Below are 20,384 nucleotides of genomic sequence, written 5' to 3' on the forward strand. Positions count from 1 at the left end.
TATAGCCATCCTACTGCTTGAAGAACTGACATCACCTTTTGGGTGTCTGCCATAGCCTGTTCTTCTGATCTTGCAAAGATCAACATATAGTCCAGATACGGGATCAAACTTAGGCCTTGTAGGTGAAGATGGCCTACTACCTCGGCTAAGATTTTTGTAAAGATCCTTGGACTTGTTGCCAAGCCAAAAGGAAGAGCTCTGAATTGCCAATGTGCAGTGCCTTCTTCCGTCACAATGGCGAATCTGAGAAATGCTTGATGTTCCGGATAAATTGGAACATGTAGGTAAGCATCTCTTAAATCCAATGTTGTCATAAAGACATTCTGGTACAGATTTTTTCTGACCGCATAAATGTTCTCCATGGAGAACTTCTTGTATATCAGAAATTTGTTTAGTTTCTTGAGGTTTATGACTAGTCGGAATTTTCCTGAGGGCTTTGGCACCACAAATATGTGGGAGTAAAAGCCTTGGAATGCCTGACCCTTTGGTACAGGTGAAATCACCCTCTGCTCCGCTAGTTCCTGAATACCGTCTAACAGTGCCTTCCTCTTTTGTTCTATTTTTGAGGGATAGGTCACTGTTATATCTGGCACCGGCTGTGAGGCAAACTCCAGTCGGTACCCTTCCCGAATTATCTGGAGAATGTAGGGGCTGGCAGAGATGTTTTCCCATTGGGAGAAAAAATGGGTCAGTCTGCCCCCTACCCTGAAGCTGGCGTCAGTTGGTTTCTTTGGACTTAGGTCCAGGTTTAAGGAACAATAAGTTGGTTCCTTGTTTTCCCTTTTCAGGACCACCTTTCCTGGCCTGTCCCTTGAAAGGCCTTCTTTGGTTTTTGTCCTGGAAGTTCCGAAAGGAATATCTTCCTGTTTTGTCCTTTCTTTTACTGGGAAATTTCTTCCCCTTCTCTGCAGATCTGGACAAGGTATCATCCAGTCCTGAACCGAACAGTAATGAACCTTCAAAGGGTAATGCGCAGAGTCTTACTTTGGAGGCTATATCACCTTCCCATGCTTTGACCCAAAGCGCCCTTCTAGCAGAATTTACTAATGCTGCTGTTTTTGCAGATGCTACTATTGACTTCACAGCTGAGTCTGCTAAGTAGGATACTGCTTTTCCAATCATAGCTAGGGAATCTATCAGGTCTTGTGATCCCGCCATAGTGAGGACATGTTTTGACAGTTCCTTGAGCCAAAAGTCTGCATTCCTGGCCATACAGGTATCAGCTAAGGCTGTAGTTAAATTGTAGGCGTTAGAATCCCAAGCCTTTTTTTAACAAGGATTCAATCCTGCGATCCATAGGATCTGTAATATGACCGGCATTTTCAAAGGATAAATCTGTTCCTTTTGATAGCTGTGCCAGAGGAGCGTCCAGTTTTGGATTTTTTGTAAAAACCTCCAATTCCTGTGGCTCAAAGGGATACCTTCTTTTCCAGCTATTTGGCCTGGATAAGGCATGTGTAGGGCATTTCCATTCTTGGTGTATTATGTCTTTTAATGACTGGTGAATGGGAATTGTTCTGTACTGGGCTCTTTCCAAGCCTTTGTACACTTTGTCTTTACTGGAAGACTTTTACTGGGGTAGGTATTCCTTCAGTGTCATGTACCACTTTAAGGAGACCCTCCATATATTCCAGCGAAAAAAAAAAGATTTTTGTTACTTTTAAACTGCTCTTTTTCCTCCTCACTGTTACTTTCTGAGTCCTTATCCGAACTGGAAGGACCTCCCATGTAACTAGTGCCTTCCCCTGGATCCTCCTGTTCCCTAACTTGTGTTGAGGGAATGGTTTGAGACTCTGACCAGAGAGATGAGGGTCCTTTTGACCTCCCACTGTCCTGGGAGGATAAGCTATCCTTGGATACTTCCTCTGCTGGGGTTTGAGGGATAGCTGCTGTAGTCCTGCATGACTGAATAGTAGCTAACATTTCCTCTTGCATGGATTTAAGAAAATCTTTCATTAGGATTGATGCTTCCTGCCCTGCTAACTTATTAATACAAGTATGGCATAAGGGCTTTAAATAAGACTTAGACAATCTGACCCCACAGTTCCCACATTTTCTAGACATGCTAGTGCTGACTGTGGAAGGGGGTCTGGCAGGGGCTTCCTGTCCCGGTGGCAGACCTGTGTAAAACACCAGAAGACAAGAAAAAGAGACACAATAATGTGACACAATAGCATCTCTTGTCTACCACTGCGGCTAACATTAGGTCAGGAAAATGGCAAGGCATGCCTGTCTTTGCAATAGACAGCAGTTGGCCCGCCACCGGTGTAGTCACTTACCCGTTCCTGTCGCCACCTGCGCTGCCGCTTTTTCCTCTGTAGGGAGTGCGGACATCCGTGTCTCTTTTTGGGGCAATTTCAGCCCTCTCATAGCCGGAGAATCAGCCATGCCACTTGCGCTGAGCTCACATGGACCCGGGTGTCTCCTCCACGCTGTGCCTCTTCCGGGTATCACCCGCTCCGCCTTTTCCGCCGGAACTTCCGGTCTCCATAGCGAGGCTTGAGGCGCGCTCACTGGCGGGAAATTCAAAATCCTTACCGCCCAACGGAGCTAATGGAGGAGACTTCCTGCAGAGACAACAGGACTTCAGGTATAGAGGGACCTTCACTGTAAGGTAAACCGCACTACCTGGCATGTTGGCGACCTGAAAGCTCCTGTTTCCAGGATGCAGCTAGGGAGAAACCTGCCATTAGGCTGACCGAAGCTGCCTTCCAGGGGTACCTGTCAGACAGTCCTTTGCCTTCAGGTCACAACTGAACTGAAGCTCAAGGATGGGTGGGACCCTTTTAACAGCTGCAAATTAGCTGTGTTTCCTGTGAGGCAGAGCCACAATCTCTCTCATATGTAGGCTGTCCTGGAAGGATGAAAGGAGAAAATTGCTTTAGTTATTAAACGGCTAACTGATGTTGAGGTTCAAGATGATCCGGCTTTATGCCTACTTCACCTTACGAAAAGCTTGTTAAAAAGATATAGAAAATCGTTGACACTTTTGAATGCTGCAAAGGCGTGTATACCTGCTTTATGGAGACAAACCTGTGGAGAAAGGTTGTGGTAGTTGGGGACTCAATTATCAAGAGGACAGGGAGGGCAATCTGTAAGAAAGATCTCGGTAACCGAACAGTATGTTGTTTACCGGGCGCCCGCGTTCGGCACATCTGACAGACAGATTGTTGTGTGGGGCTGGGGATGACCCAGCGGTCATGGTGCATGTGGGCACTAATGACAAAGTAAAAGGTAGGTGGAGGATCCTTAAGAACGATTTCTGGGACTTCGGTAATAGATTGAGGAAAAAGGACCTCCAAGGTGGTTTTCTCTGAAATACTGCCTGTACCTCGAGCCACACAGGAGAGGCAGAAGGAGATTAGGGAACTTAACAAGTGGCTGAGGAATTGGTGTAGGAAGGAGGGGTTTGGGTTCCTGGAGAACTGGGCTGACTTCTCAGTTGGCTACCAGCTCTTTAGTAAGGATGGGCTGCACCTTAATGGGGACGGTACAGCTCTTTTGGGAAGAAAGATGGCCACCAAGTTGGAGGGGCTTTTAAACTAGGAGACAGGGGGGAGGGCTCAGAAGTAGAATCAGTCAGGAGGGAGGAAAGGACTGAAGGCAGTTGTAGGGTCAGCAGCAACAGTAGGTCCACAACGTCAATTGTCGGGTCTGTGCAGGAAAACCGCAGACCAAACAGAAATAAACATAACCGCCAATCACATTTAACTTCCGTAAAACTAAGAGGGGGTATATGCTAATGCCAGGAGCCTAGCTAATAAAATGGATGAGTTGGAAATGTTAGTACATGAGGATGACATAGACCTTGTGGGAATAACAGAGACTTGGTTCGACCCCTCACATGACTGGCTGGCCAATATCCAAGGGTATTCGGTGTACCGGAAGGACAGGGTAGGAAAAAGAAGGGGAGGGGTATGTCTCTATGTCAAGAACAATATAAAATTGTTAGAAAGGAGTGACATTACGGATGGGAGGAGCATGGATTTAGAATCTGTGTGGGTTGAACTCGATAGGGAAGAAGATAAGGGAAAAGTAGTTGTGGGGGTTTGCTATAGGCCACCTAACCAAGGGGAGGAGGTAGAGCTGGAATTTTTAGCACTAATGGGTAAAGTGGCAAAACTGGGATCAGTCATCATATTGGGGGACTTCAATTATCCCGACATTGACTGGGAAGAGGGGACTGCACACTCACAGAAGGCCCGTCTATTCACGGAAACCTTACAGGACAACTACATGTCACAGTTGGTGGATTCCCCTACCAGAGAAAACGCAGTCCTGGATCTATTGATCACTAATGACCCAGACATAATCTCGGAGGTAGGAGTCCAGGACAACCTGGGCTCTAGCGATCACAGGATGATCACATTTAGTATAAATAACAATATAACAAGGCAAGTGGGGAACATAAGAACCCTAAACTTCAGAAGGGCAAACTTTCCAAAATTGTACTCATTGATGGAAAGGGTAAACTGGGACCAAACCCTGGGATCACTGACCACAGAGGAAAAATGGGAATGCTTTAGGAACATATTAAGCAAATGCATCTTGCAGTGCATTCCTATGGGAAATAAATTTAGAAGAGACAAAGCCAAACCTGGCTGGCTAAACCGTAGCGTTAAACTTATTAGGGGAAAAAAATTGGCCTTCAAGAAATATAAATCAGAGGGCACAGTATCGTCCTTCCAGCAATACAAGGAGGCAAATAAGAAAAGTAAACAAGAAATCAAGATGGCTAAAATCAACTTTTAGAGACAAATAGCGGAGGATAGAAAAAAAACCCCAAAGAAATTCTTTAAATATAAATATATCAACAGCAAAAAAACTAGGGCAGAGCATATTGCACACATAATTAACGATGATGGGAGGATGGTTACAGAGGACACTGAAAAAGCAACCAGGCTGAATGCTTTTTTCTCGTCAGTCTTTATGCAGGAAAAGGAGGGGTACACTGACCATGACTATATGGTTAGTAGTAATACACAGGACTTGCCACTATGGCTGACAGAGGGTGAAATCAGGGAAAGACTGGATAAATTTAACACAAACAAATCACCAGGTCCGGATGGCGTACAAGTTTATATCTAGACCACTGTTCCTTATCTTTGTTGACAGTATTAGGACAGTAGATGTACCAGGGGATTGAAGGAAGGCTAACGTGATTCCGATATTCAAAAAGGGCCAGAGGCATATCCCGGGAAATTATAGGCCTGTCAGCTTGACATCAATAATATGTAAACTTTTGGAGGGGATGATAAGGGACTATATCCAGGGTTCATACACATTTTCACCAATAAAATTCCATGACTTTTCCATGACTTCACGTAAATATTCATGACCTAATGTTTCATGAAATGTCTATGTATACATGTTAAATAAGAAGAAAATTCATGTCACACCCAGCATATTTTTACTAAAATAAATGACAATCTTTGTAGTGTACAGTATCTCTGCAGTTAGGGTTTAGTTTCTGGATACAGCGTGACTCAAAATGGTCCCTTGTTTTACAGTGGATGAGATGGAAGCACCGCTGCCGCAGCTGGGAGCCGGTGTCACTTCAGGCGCATGGGTGAAAAAGCGCTGCCTCTCCCATGTTCGAAATGTCAAATGTTTTACGACACACACTGTACATTTAGCGGACATTAGAGTTGCACGATTCTGGCCAAAATGAGAATCACGATTTTTTAGCTTGGAATAAAGATCACGATTCTCTCACGATTCTCTGTGTAACAAAAAAAAAATTGGGATAACTTTACTGTTACTTTTTTTTTTTTTTTTTATTCATTAAAGTCTATTAATTGCGTTTGAAAGACTGCTGCGCAAATACAGTGTGACATAAAATATTACAACAATCGCCATTTTATTCTGTAGGGTCTCTGCTAAAAAAATATATAAAATGTTTGGGGGTTCTAAGTACTTTTCTAGCAAAAAAAACGGATTTTAACTTGCAAGCAACAAGTGTCAGAAAAAGGTCCAGTCTTTAAGAGGTTAAACTTCCTTTCTCCCTGGCAGAGGGAAGGAAAAGATACAATGTAATCATTTTTGTTTATAGTTACTGGGAGACTGATGCTGATAGGCGTTTGCGGGAGGCTTTTTTTTTTTCCACAGCTGTTCTCTCTGCTATGCAGCTATGCAAAGAATCGAGCATATGTCAGGTTCAGATCGTCAGGGGGGGTGAATCGAGATCGCGATTTTCATACGATTAATCGTGCAGCTCTAGCGGACATGATACAGGAGAAGGTCAGAGGCTGCAGACATGATACAGGAGGTGGTCAGAGACTGCAGACATGATACAGGAGGTGGTCAGAGGCTGCGGACATGATACAAGAGAAGGTCAGAGGCTGCGGACATGATACAGGAGGTGGTCAGAGGCTGCGGACATGATACAGGAGGTGGTCAGAGGCTGCGGACATGATACAGGAGGTGGTCAGAGGCTGCGGACATGATACAGGAGGTGGTCAGAGGCTGCGGACATGATATAGGAGGTGGTCAGAGGCTGCGGACATGATACAGGAGGTGGTCAGAGGCTGCGGACATGATACAGGAGGTGGTCAGAGGCTGCGGACATAATACAGGAGGTGGTCAGAGGCTGCGGACATGATACAAGAGAAGGTCAGAGACTGCAGATATGATAGAAGATAGAAGAGCACAGGGGAAGCAGAGAGCACTGGAGGAGCTTAAGGGCACGGGGTGGGGGGGACTGGAGAGAATTAAGGGGGGGTTTGGAAAGCATTGCAGGGGGGTTGGAAGGCGCGGGGGGGGGGCATGGAAAACCAGGGGGATGGAGAGCACAGGGGGAGGGGGGGACTGGAGAGCACTGTCTGGGGGGAACTGGAAATCACTGAGGGGGGAGGCAGGGAGCTGAAGAGCACTGGGGGAGCCAGAAGGCATGGGGGGGGGAAGAGATTAAAATCACTGTGGGGAGCTGAAGAGCACAGGGGGGGGCTTAAGAGCACGGGGGGGGGACTAAGAGCACTGGGGGGGAGACTAAGAGCACGGGGGGGGGGACTAAGAGCACGGGGGGGGGACTAAGAGCACGGGGGGGGGGGACTAAGAGCACGGGGGGGACTAAGAGCATGGGCCAGCAGCAGCAGCAGCAGCCGAGGAGATGACCCAATCAGGCAGCGGGGAGGGCCGGCCGCGGCTTGCCTGGAGACACTGTGACTGGCTAGCAGCAGCAGTAACAGCCGGGAGATTATCAACCAATGAGGCAGCGGAAGCGTCACTGGAGGGCGGGCCGGCCGAATGAACGTGATGACGCGGAGTTGCGGTAACCAAAACGGTTACTGCACCCTTCCGCGTCATCATCACGTTCATGCAGCCGGCCCGCCCTCCAGTGACGCTTCCGCTGCCTCATTGGTTGATAATCTCCCGGCTGTTACTGCTGCTGCTAGCCAGTCACAGTGTCTCCAGGCAAACCGCGGCCGGCCCTCCCCGCTGCCTGATTGAGTCATCTCTTCGGCTGCTGCTGGCCAATGACAGCACGCGCATACCGCGGACCCGGAAGGACGGTAATACAGCAAAATGTAAATACAGTATGTGGCAATATAATTCTCATAAAATAATTAAGCATCCGCTCCCCGCTGCTCCCACAGTAATTTAATTCCATGACTTTTCCAAAACCTAGTGTATTTCCTAATTTTCCATGACCTTTCCAAAACTTTTCCAGGATTTCCAGGACCGTATGAACCCTGTATATCGTAGAATATGCTAAAGACAACAACATCATCAGCAGTAACCAGCACGGGTTTACAAATGGGCGTTCTTGTCAAACCAATCTCAGCATTCTACGAGGAGGTGAGCTGTGAGCTAGATAGGGGCAGACGAGTGGATGTGGTGTACTTGGATTTCGCTAAGGCGTTTGATACAGTTCCCCACAAGCGCATAATTTATAAAATAAGGTCTGCAGGTATCGACAGCAGGGTTTGCTCTTGGATACGGACCTGGCTAAAAGGCCGTGTCCAAAGGGTGGTAATAAACAGCGCATACTCAGACTGGTCTGAGGTAGTAAGCAGGGTGCCCCAGGGCTCAGTCCTGGGACCAACCTTGTTCAATTTATTCATAAACAGCATTGAGGACGGGATCAGTAGTTCATTATCAGTTTTTGCAGATGACACAAAATTGGCCAGGGCAATAACTGCAAAGCATGAAGCAGATATCCTACAGAATGACCTGGACAAAATTATGGAGTGGGCAACGACATGGCAAATGAGGTTTAACGTGGAGAAGTTTAAGGTTTTGCACTTGGGGACTAAAAACATAAAAACACAATACACGTTAGGAGGGGAACCCTTGGAGGAATCAAAAATGGAGAAAGATCTGGGAGTCTTGGTTGATGATAGATTAGGCAACAGCATGCAATGTCAAGCGGCAGCTTCCAAAGCCAACATAATATTAGCATGCATAAAGAAAGGGATGTATTCCAGAGATAAGACTATAATCCTTCCACTTTATAAAACTCCGGTCCGACCGCATCTGGAGTATTCTGTCCAGTTCTGGTCGCCAGTCCTCAGGAGGGATGTGTTGGAGCTGGAGAGAGTCCAGAGAAGGGCAACTAAACTGATTAGGGGGTTGGAGGACCTTAACTATGAAGAGCGGCTGCAATCGCTCAATTTATTTTCCCTGAAGAAGAGATGTCTGAGAGGGGACATGATAGCAATTTATAAATATCTTAATGGGGATCTCAGCTTAGAAAAAAAGCTGTTCATTCGAAGGAATTGCATGAGGACTCGAGGACATACAATGCGATTAGAGGAGAAGTGTTTTAACCACAGGCAACAAGGAGGGTTCTTTACTGTTAGGGCTACAAGATTGTGGAATACCACAAGAGGTGGTTTCTGCGGGTAGTATGGTGACTTTCAAAAGACTCTTAGACTTACATCTCAAGGATCAGGACATTAAGGGCTATGTAGGTTGAACTGGATGGACAATTGTCTTTATTCAACCTCACCTACTATGTAAACCCAGCCGCCCGCTTTGACGCTATGGTACTCAAAAGTAAAAGAGATTCACAAAATGGAGGAACTCACAGCCTCTCTGAAAAGTACAGAGGAGGAGACTAGAGCCCAATGGTTGCCGTGGGTGCATTTGAGTCGTACGGAAACTCTTCCAATATAATATGACTAAATGCAGTCTGGATCCCTCCCTCTCTCCCCTCTGTTCTCACTTTTTATTTTTTTCCTTTTTTTTTTCTCTTACCTTCCCCTCCCCCTTTGATGGGTGGGGATGGATATATCTATTCACAAGTTGTATATAATTGCAATGTGTAATGATTTCATGAATATAATAGGGGTTGTTCCCCTTCTTCTACACGTTAAAAATTTTTTATTCTTTTTTTTTTTTGCACGATTTTCTCACAATTTGAGTGGTATAGATGTGGTTTGGACTCAAGCATCATCACTCCGTTGCTTACGGAGATAAGGGGGTTGGGGGTATGTATTCACATTTGATCACTTGGTAAACACAGATCAACATGGGCACTTCTATCCTACACCTTCCAAGGGGAATTTTTTTTTTTTTTTGCGTGGTTGTTGGGAGCAGATATTACAATGAAACAAATATGTGTATATATTTCTGTATCCTATACATACTATTTTTTTCCTTTCGTACTTGTTTTTTTTTTTAGTATGTCTGTAAAAATCAATAAAAATTGTCAAATTTAAAAAAAAAAAAAAAAAAAAACCCAACAAGTCCACTGATTTGACAATGTCACAGTAGGCCAAAGCATCTCCCCTCCACTCACCATTGTCCGCAGCCTCTGGAATGGGGGCCAGGTCCTCTGCCATTAAGACCGCCTGGAGGGAAGGGACACACACCCCAGCTGCCAGGGAAGACCGAGCACCATGTCCAGGGAAGAGAGGGGAGTTGTATATCAAGAAAAGCCTGGGTTCCCCTTCCTGTAATCAGCTGAATCAGCGTGCAGCAGTGCCCTTTTCCAAGATGGCTGCCGCCCTACTTCCGGTGGTGGCGACATCTTGAAAATGTCACGTCACTTCCGCCGCGCCACCGGCGCAGCCGGCTAGTAAGAATGACGCTGGAAACTCCCCCTGGAGCCCCGCGTGCGAAAGCCACGAGGAGAGAAGTGGCAGACAGCTCAGCGCGGCCTCTGGCCGTGACCAGGTAGAGGGAAGAGGTGTCTCGGGACGCCTGCCGAGGACAGGGAAAGAAAATAAACAGGGGATGAGAGTGTACCATGCTCGTGTAAGCAGGACAGGAAAGGAAACACAAGAAAACTGAGGGGCAGCCTTGAGGCGGCCATTTTAAACTTAACTGTGCTTATCCTTTCCAGTAGAAGGAGCCAATCCTCCCATGTGACCATCCTGGAGGATGACTTGGGAAAAGGGGAATACCTTTGCCGCTTTTGAGGAACTGCGGGCCCCAAGGAGACCGGCGACGCAGCAGCATGCCAATATTTAAATTACCCACACTGATACAATCAGTGTATTCCCCAGTGCCCTAGCATGTGCATTTGCAGTAAAGAGTAATTACCCTCACCGTCGGAGCACCCGAAGTGCGTGGACGCAGACCCAGCAGAGTCGCTTTATACCAAGCTCACCCTGAGAACATAACAAGCAGGGGAGGTCGCCGACCAAAGTCCAGATGCGCAGGCAGAGAACCCTCACCCACACAATAATGGCTGCTACACTTTGCTAAAAAATTAAGCACCCCCACGGCGCCCCCCCCCATTCAAGGCCAGGCTGACCATATGCCTACCCCCCCCCCACCCGGCAGCTTGGACAGCCAAGTCAACAGCTCGGACAGCTTGACGGTTTAGGAGGGTCTGGGGGCATGGAAGGGAACCCGGGGGTCCGACCATCCCAATGAGGGACCCATGTCTACCCCGAGGAACTACAAAGGGAGAGGGGGGACACTACTCACCACACCTTGGAACCGGGCAGATCACTGCCCCCATCTTGGAATGGGGAGTGCTGCAAGCCCAGGAGGTACAACACTGAGACTCAGGCCGCGACCAGGTCGTGTGCGTCCTCGCAAGGTGTTTCAATCGCTGGTCAGCCCCCATCCAGTAGGGCTATGTCGGGCCCGACCCATTGTGGAGCTGCGGTCTGCACACACTTACTGACCAGACTGGGGAGACCGTAAGGATCTAGGATATCCAGTGCTTCACCCAGTCCGGCAGTTGATTGTAGTTCTCACTGAACAGACTTGATTGTAGAAAGAAATCAAAGGAAAAAAGTTCAGTTTAAAAAGGAAAGATCCCAGCAGGGAGCTAGGTCCTTACACCTGACTAGGCAGAAAAAAGCTGAAGAGCTAGAGCAGGAAGTGGGAATATACCCCCTGCAACTGCCCTATGGGCGTAGTCAAACTCTTAGCTCTTTTCCGCCTGGTGTCCTACTTCTAATGAGAGCAGCATAACCCAAGGGTCTAAGACGATACGGAGCTGTGTCCGTCAATGAACGAAAGAGAAATAAATATTTATAATAAGCGCTCTTTGATCCTGTGGAGTGAGGGCAATCTGGTCAGGTTTGGTCAAGAGGAGGAGGAGAAGGAGGGAGGGAGAGTGAGGGAGGGGAGGAGAGGAGAGGAGAGGAAGAAAGAAGAAGAGGAGGAGAAGATTTGAATTACAGGAAGAGAAAAATAATTAGTAGCATATGCTTTGTTTGAATTGTATATAAATAAAAGAGTCAGGTGGTCTGGTGAGAATTTAAAAGTAAAAAAAAAAAAAAAGGGGAAAGATTAAAGGAAATGCAATACATTGTGTTATGGGTAGAGCTGCACGATTCTGGCCAAAATGAGAATCACGATTTTTTAGCTTGGAATAAAGATCATGATTCTCTCACGATTCTCTGTGTAACAAAAAAAAATTGGGATAACTTTACTGTTACGTTTTTTTTTTATTCATTAAAGTCTATTAATTGCGTTTGAAAGACTGCTGCGCAAATACAGTGTGACATAAAATATTACAACAATCGCCATTTTATTCTGTAGGGTCTCTGCTAAAAAAATATATAAAATGTTTGGGGGTTCTAAGTACTTTTCTAGCAAAAAAAAACTGATTTTAATTTGCAAGCAACAAGTGTCAGAAAAAGGTCCAGTCTTTAAGAGGTTAAACTTCCTTTCTCCCTGGCAGAGGGAAGGAAAAGATACAATGTAATCATTTTTGTTTATAGTTACTGGGAGACTTTGCTGATAGGCGTTTGGGAGGCTTTTTTTTTTTTTTTCCACAGCTGTTCTCTCTGCTATGCAAAGAATCGAGCATATTTCAGGTTTAGATCGTCAGGGGGGGTGAATCGAGATCGCGATTTTCATACGATTAATCGTGCAGCTCTAGTTATGGGCATCATCATATAAGCACTGGTATCCCCATTCTCACTGTATAGCTACCCATCCAGGGTGGGTGAAAGAAAAATAACATATGATCCCTTTTAGAAGATGACCATGCTGAACAGTGAAAAATTGGGCTGGACAGGAAGGGAGATCACCATCCTAGTCTTCAGTGTTTAAAAATATAAAATGAGGAAATGTGCACATATTGGAGAGGTACAGATTTTTTTTCCCCTTCATACCCTTTAAAAGTGAGATAACAAGAGTAGCCAAGGCTCAGCATCTTTAACCTCTAAAAAGATTTTTTTAGCAAACTCGTGCTGTAGCAGATTGTTGGGCACAGCTGCCCCTACTCTGCTCCTTACTTTTAGACATGTTTTTCTAGTCACTTCATTATATATAGTTATATGTGTTATAGTTTTGCCAACAGCGGAAAAAAAAAAAAAAAAAAAAAAAAAAAAAAAAAAAGAAGAAGGAGAACAAACTACAAGATCCCCCAAAAAATGATTTTATTTCATAAAAAAAAAAAAAAAATGGTTACAGTGTTCAGTTTCAGAAAAAATTAATCCATGCGTGCCTTCAGTGTCCGTGTAGTAACCTTATCTTTTTCTCTGTAAAGACAAAAGTTCAAAAGTTTAGTCTTTGAATGGATTTTCACAAAAGTTTGTATATAAGAGAATTTGTAACAATCATTTTACAGAATCACATCCTTTTATGGCCTTTCATTTCTTACTTTAAGAAAATATCCAGAAAAAGTAAAACAATAGGCTCATTGACAGACAGTGCTCCATATTCAGAACCATCAGGTTATATTGCACCCCTACAGGAGTAGGACACTTGGCAGAAAAAAAAGACTTGGCTACGCCTGCATAGGCCGTCCTAGCTGGTATACATATTTTTTTATTTTTCTTACCCTCCCCCCCCTTTTTTTTTCCCTCTAGCTTCAATCCCCCCCCCCCTCTCTATTCATTTTAATCTCTTATTTGTTTATGCCATTGGATGTCTGCGATTTTATGTTTCCCTCCTTTCCCATTATGTATATTGACCGATCTATTTGGTCAAAGACATATATGGAATATATTTCGGTGTTCTAAACAATATATTAAATAATTTCAAACACTACGTGTATATTTTTTTATTCTGTTTTGTGCAACTACCTTTGGGACCTCTGGGGGCGCTGTGTTGTCTAGCTCCGATCACCTGTCTACTGGTCTATGTGCGGCCAGATAGGCCACAGGATACTTCCTCCCATCCGGGTTGGAACTTCCTGTGGCACCTGGGCTTAGATCGTTAGAGCATATCCTGCTTCTTTCTGTCTGAGCCGTTTCCAACTCGAGCAGCCCTCGGTCCTTCGCGGCCTTGCGCACGCGCATACCCACGACACGGACCGCGCATGCCCAATGGAGCTGGCCGGGGCGATGACGTCACTCCGTGACACACCGCCTGGGATCCACACTATAAGAAGGGCAGCGCTTCCTGCCCTCATTATGGTGGCGGTTCCCCATCCGGGGAGGGTGTATCACTACTGCAGGAGCTGTTCTATTGGCAAGTCATCCTCATTTACTTGGTCTGGTTACTTGCAAAGCCCACTCCATCTTGGACACAACTTGCTATACTTTCTATATATGAACTTCTGTTCTACTGTTTTTACTTTTATTTTACTTCGCTCTTGCAGCCCCCAGCACTTCTACAGATACATACGCTGTAGGGATGCACCAAAATGACAATTCTGGCCCAAAACCGAAAATGCAGGATGCCCTTGGCCGAAAACCGAAACCGAAAATGACTCCCCCCCCCCCCCCCCCAAATAATTTTAAAATAGATAGAAGAGGGGCATACACCAAAAACAGGCAGCGACGTACACCTGTCACAGTATATGTACTGTGACGGGTTGGCAATAGGTTAATTTAATTACCAATGGTATTTCTATTATGCAGCATGAGGGGGTTAATGTATTGTCACTGCTGGTCACTGATGCATTCGTGACCAACCAGTGGCAGTTAATTAACCCCTTTGTGCTGCATTAGTGCAACCAGTATCAGTGTTAATTAACACTGATTGCACTGATACTGGTTGCACTAATGCAGCACAAAGGGGTTAATTAACTGCCACTGGTCGGTCACTAATGCATCAGTGACCAGCAGTGACAATACATTAACCCCCTCATGCTTCATAATACTAATACCATTGGTAAGCTCGCCTCAGCTCCCCCCCCCCCCCCCCACTGCCTCAGCATCCCTCACTCTGCTCCTCCGGTGTCCTTCCAGTTTCAAAAGACGCGCCTCTGGCCGGCGGCCCACCTCCCTGTGATGTCACTACTACTACGATCTGTGCATGAATGAACTGACACACGGGGCGGGAGGGCGGGCGAGCGGCCGCTAATAGCTATAACTATGTGAGCTCTTCACTTCCCTCTCAGAGGAGATACCCGCATGACAGGGAAGTGAAGCGCTCACTTAGTTATAGCTATTAGCGGCCGCTCGCCTGCCCTCCCACCCGGTGTGTCAGTTTATTCATACACATAGTCCCGCTGACAGGGAAGTGAAGTGCTCGCATAGTTATAGCTATTAGCGGCCTCCCGCCCGGTGTCAGGTCAGTTCATTCATACACATCGTAGTAGTAGGGACATCAATGAGAGGCGGGCGGTCGGCCAGAGGCGGGACTTTTCAAACCTGCGCCCTCCTCCTTCCTCACGGTGGCCATTAATTTCGTCATTTTTAACCCATTTTCTGCCGAAAATTTTGGTGGCCGAAATTTTGGTGCATCCCTAATACGCTGTATTTATGCTTTGGTACTATTCCATCTCTGGCGGGGTGAGTTGAGACACATTTTTGTCTCAAGATTGATCACCTTTATCATACAGATTCCTCTATTTACTACTCTGGCATTACTACTGAATATTTGATGTACTAAGACATCACATATAATTTCTGGCCACTATTTTGGTGGGTTGTACAGGTGTTTGCATGTATCTGATTATACATCTCATGGTCTCCGAACCGGTTTCTGGTATTTGCTTATTCACTTATTTATCTTAACCACACCTGGGCACCTCTTATACCTTCTGAGGCACCTCTTATACCTTCCATTTGTTTCCATTTCCTTACTAATTAACTCTGTTGTGTTCCTTGATATAGATGGTTCTGATATGCATTTATAGATGGTTCTGATATGCATTTAATCAACCCAAAATGCAATCCTCTACAAGGATAAAGCTCTACATTTTTGCTTATGTGTCTTACTCCTGCATGTGTTCATGTCACCTTCCTCGTTAGTTCTATGCTGTTGGCAATAAGCCCCTCTACTACATTACAGTACTATACAGGTATGCAATATGTTACCAATTATTTTTCTTCTCCCCTTTTGCCTCAGACATTGATTTGTTTGAAATTATTCTTTTGGTACAGATTGGTACTGTGTGGTATCCCCACATATGACTTTGTTTTGGATCTTCTTGCTTTTCAACCCTTGGTCCCCCTAGCTCTGGAGCCCATTTGGCAATGTGCTTTCATCATTACATGTAACTAGATCATATCTATGTGAATACATTCAATGTCAATTTTTAAAATGTCCTTGTAATGTGAAAATGTTGGTAAATAACTTATATGTACCGTCATCTAATTATTCACTCTTTAATCATACAGAATATCCTATTATAAGCTCCCGATGAAGCTATTTTATCGAAACATGTCGAGCATTATGACAGTATAATCTACCAATCGTTTAAATACAACATCAACTGATCTTGATGGACGGCTTCATCTTCTGTCACCCTTCATGAGATCCCCTTGATGTGACGCATTTTGAAAAAATGTATCAAAAAAATATTATTGTCTATTTTGTATATTACATGTTATTCAATGGATCAATAGTTTGATTAACCTATGCCTCCGTTTGGGGCCTACGGTTCATGTTTTGATGGTTAATAATAAAATTGTAATTTTAAACTATTTTGGTGCCTTTAAAGTCCTTGCCTGTCCAATCCATTTTTTCTTCTTCAAACATTTTTATTAAGGTTTACAAGTGAAGAGATGAAGCGTCCAAAGAACATTGAACAAAAGAATGGATACAGCAAGGTGTACAATAACCTAGTTTTACAACATGCCACAGAGGCGAAACCAAACAGTGCAAGCAAGTGGCTACTGAGGTGGGCCACCAGTAATGAGGATGAGAGGAGGAGTGGCCGTCGCTGCCAGCACCCAGGCACCCCGTAATGGGAACACACTGTGCCTGCGTGGAGCAGCGCGACCTCCCACTCCTCATCATGTAGAGAAAAGTGGCTCCGAGAGGGATATACGTAATTAATTAAAACAAAAAAACATTGCAACAAAAGGTGAAGTCAACAACCATATAGGTATAAACAGGGTGTCCGCATACAGAATGAAAAGGAGGAGATAGCATTCGTGGCGAGGACAAAGGCATAACCATGCTGTCAAGAGGCATCACGTCCAGGACGTAATAGCAAACACATGAGAACACATACAGAAGAGGAAAGGGAAGTGGGAGAAGGAGAGCTCCAAGATAGAGGGAGGGAGGAAGAGAGAAGGTAAGGGGGGGGGGGGGGGGGGGGAGTGGAGAGGGAAGAGGGGTGTTGCAGGGGGGTGGACAGCTGACGCCACAGAAGTGCGTTAGCAAAGCACAAGAAGGAAAATCATGGCATTAGGAGCGAGGAGTCAAAATCAGACGGGAGAAAATGGTCGACCCAAGGTTGCCAGAGCCTATCATATTTATCCATTTTATCTAATCGTACCGCTTCAATTTTGGCATGAATCATCGCTTTTGTGATCCTGTGTTTTACTTCAGGTATGGGCAAGTGTGGGGATTTCCAGGCCCTCCCTATGGTTTGTTTGGCTGCAGTGGTAACTTGTAAAAACAATTTATGTCGGGATTTGGAGACGTTGTCCGGTTTCATGTTCAGAAGGGCCAGAGAGGGAGATGGATGTATCCAGCAGAGTGGAAAGAATGCGAAAGATAGCCTCCCAGAACTCCTGCACTTTGGGGCACGTCCACCATATATGCAAGTGGGTGCCCCAATCCATTTTTTCTAGCTGGTATACAGCCCCCTCTCTTCTATAGGCCTTTAGTTTAGTAACAAGCAGTGTCAGAAGTATCAAAACTCCAGAGAGGTGAGTGCTGTGTCCGTCAATGAACTCATAGAAATGGATTTGAAAAATGGACGGCAAGTACAAAAATTCTATTTTCGTTCAGTGACGGACACAGTGCTCCATATTCAGAACCATAAGGAAGTCCCCAAGCAGTGCCAAAACATGAGGGATGGGACAACAAAAAATCCCAAGGCTAAACACAGAAGCCAACCAGGTAAGAGAAGCATAACAAAAAACTGGAGCCCAACCTGAACAAAAACACCCCCAAAGAGGGAACAAACCCTCTAAACAGTAGCCTGCAAAACCTTGCGACCAAAGGAAGCATCAGCAGATGCCCAAACATCTACCTTGTAGAATTTTGTGAAAGTGTGTACCGGCGACTAAGTGGCCGCTTTGCAAACCCACGCCACTGACGCCTGATGACGGAAGGCCCAAGAAGCACTAAACGCCCGAGTAGAGTGCCCTGTTACAGGGAAAGGAGGAACCTGAACTCCTATGAGGGACCACTCCCCTTGGTCAAACGCCTGCTGACCGAGATAGTCCGCCTGCCAATTTTCTACACCTGGAAGGTGTACGGTGGAGAGGGTTGGAATGAAGCGTTCTGCCCGCTGGAGAATGCCGGCTACTTCCAGAGCCACCAACACATTTTTGCTCCGCCCTGGTGATTGACAAAAGCCACCGCCATAGTATTGTCTGACTGGATCCATACTGGGAGCCCCCAGAGACAATTCGAACAGTACAATACAAAGAGAGAAAAAGATTTGCCCTGCCAAAGAGTCAGAGAGCGAAGTCGCGAGACCAGGGAAACCCTGGTTTCCCGGCTCAGCCGAATCTGATTGTCCAGAGACTTTGGACACTTGTCCCATTGCGCCAGGACCATCCTTTGGAGGAACCTTGTATGGAACTGTGCAAAGGGAACCGCCTCGAGGGTAGATACCATCTGGCCCAGCACCAACATGCAAGTCCGGAGGGAGGACCACCTGCGGGACTGCAACAGATGAATCGCAGCATGCAACTTCTGGAGTTTGGTCCAGAGGAAGGGACACTTTGGCTAGAGCGGAATTGAGAGTCAGACCCAGATAATCCAATTTTCTGGATAGAATCAGGGCAGATTTTTGGTAGTTTAGAAGCCAACCAAACGCCTTCAAGGTCTGAATTGTGATCTCCATTTTGTCCAATGCAGAAGAGGACTTTATTCTCAAGAGGAGGTAGTCCAGGTAACCCAGTACAGCAATTCCCCTTTGAGGTAGCAACACCAGAACCGGGGCCAACACTTTTGTATGGACCCGAGGAGGTGAGACCAAACCGTAATACCACAACTGGATAGTGCTCCTCTCCCACAGCAAAGCAGAGGAAACGCTGGGGTCGGGCACATATTGGAATGTTTAGGTAGGTAAGCAGCCTTGATGTCGATAGAGGCTAAAAAATCCCCCTGATGTAAGGATGCCACCAACAGGTCCTACACTGCCCCGAAGAGAGCTTTCAGGCAGTCCAGAGACAGACGCACATTGGAAGGAAAGAACCGTTCTGGAGGGCAAGGAACGAAACTATTTTGTAACTGGACAGAATTACTTTGTGGACCCATTTGTCATTCACTAAGGAGGTCCACGGACCTGGAAACCAACAAAGACGTCCCCCCACCCCAGGTATGGGTGAGGGCACATCTTCATTCTGAAGGAGCCTTGCCCGCGGGTCTTGAGAATCCTGTTCTGGGCTTGCCAGACTAAGGCTGCTTGGAACCTCCCGAGGAGGGCTTGAAAGGTTTTAAAACCCTCGTCAGTGGACCCTAAGGGACGAAAAAAAATCTGGTGCCAAGAAAGAAGGGCCTGTCTGTGACGAGGCTCTTTTCCCTTCCTGAAAGGATCCAGGAGTTAACACCAGGGGATGAGGAGAGGCTCCCACTGCCGAAAACGCCACCCAGAGGGCTACACTGTTATGTCCGCAGCTATTTTCAATGGCATACCACAGCAAAATGGTTGTCGGACTACACAAACCTGGCCACCGTGTATAGAAACACACAGGCTACAACAAAATGGCGGCCCCCACGCGGCCTACAGGGACCCAGGAGGGAATCCAGCCTTCAAGGACAGAACCAGCACAGTTGATCGTCTCCAGTCACTGGTAGCACACCCCCCCCTCCAGCTAGCGCCCTGCCCCCACCCCAGGAGGTGGACCAGATCACCCAAATAACCCCAACATAAGTGGAGGGGGGGTAGGATGGGGGACACTGGAAAGGGGGGGTGCCTGATGGGAAGGAGGGGAACCCGGTGGTCCGACCATCCCAAAACCCTTCAGGGGGAGAGGGGGGACCGCTACCCACCATACCAGGAACCAGGTGGGCACCGCTGCAGAAAGAAGCCCTCTCCATTAAAATGGGAGGACTGTCTGCCAGGAGGAACGCTGCGACTAGGGCAGAGACCCTGTCATATGTGACCTCGCGAGGTCACTTTTTTTTCTGCCTAGTGTCTTACTCCTGTAGGGAGCAGTATAATCCAATGGTTATGGTGAATATCAGGAGCTGTGTCCATCAATAAACCAAAAAAAAAAAGGATTTTTGTAAGAACTTACCGTAAAATCCTTTTCTCTGAAGTTAATCGACATACGCAGCTCCGTAGCTTATTACCATGGGGTTATGCTCTTCCAATCAGGAATAGGCACTATGCAGAAAAAAAAAAAAAAAAAAAAAAAAAAAACTTTACCACGCCCATGGGGGCTGTTCCTGCAGGCATAATCCAACACATCCTGCTATCATCAAGCAGTTTAGTTGCAAGCAGTGTTTAAAATAGAAAAAAAAAAAACATTCACTCAGAAGTAGAGGGGTGGGTGCTACGCCTGTCGAACTTCAGAGAAAAGGATTTTACAGTGAGTTCTTACAAAAATCCAGTTTTCTCTATCATTCGACAGATGCAGCTCCATATCTTATTACCATTGGGGTGTCCCAAAGCAGTATTGTCATGAGGGGTGGGAGAACAATGCAAAGAAGAACGTAATTCCCAA

The 20,384-nt window shown here is 46.0% G+C and overlaps 1 protein-coding gene across 2 annotated transcripts in view; it reads right to left on the minus strand.

The window, feature by feature from the left end:
* Nucleotides 1-20,384, minus strand: part of PSMB3 (proteasome 20S subunit beta 3) — a 175,811-nt gene that overhangs the window by 87,829 nt on the left and 67,598 nt on the right. Inside the window, exon 5 of one of the 2 annotated variants that reach the window (XM_082271907.1) lies at nt 12,845-12,893. In XM_082271907.1, the coding sequence (XP_082128033.1) occupies nt 12,845-12,893 (49 nt within the window). Of the gene's footprint in view, nt 1-12,800; nt 12,894-20,384 lie in introns of those variants that run through there. The other variant, XM_082271906.1, reaches the window with a different exon arrangement.

Source organism: Pelophylax lessonae (genome assembly GCF_965119305.1).
Source record: "Pelophylax lessonae genome assembly, chromosome: 11".
In the NCBI taxonomy this organism is placed as follows: Eukaryota; Metazoa; Chordata; class Amphibia; order Anura; family Ranidae; genus Pelophylax; species Pelophylax lessonae.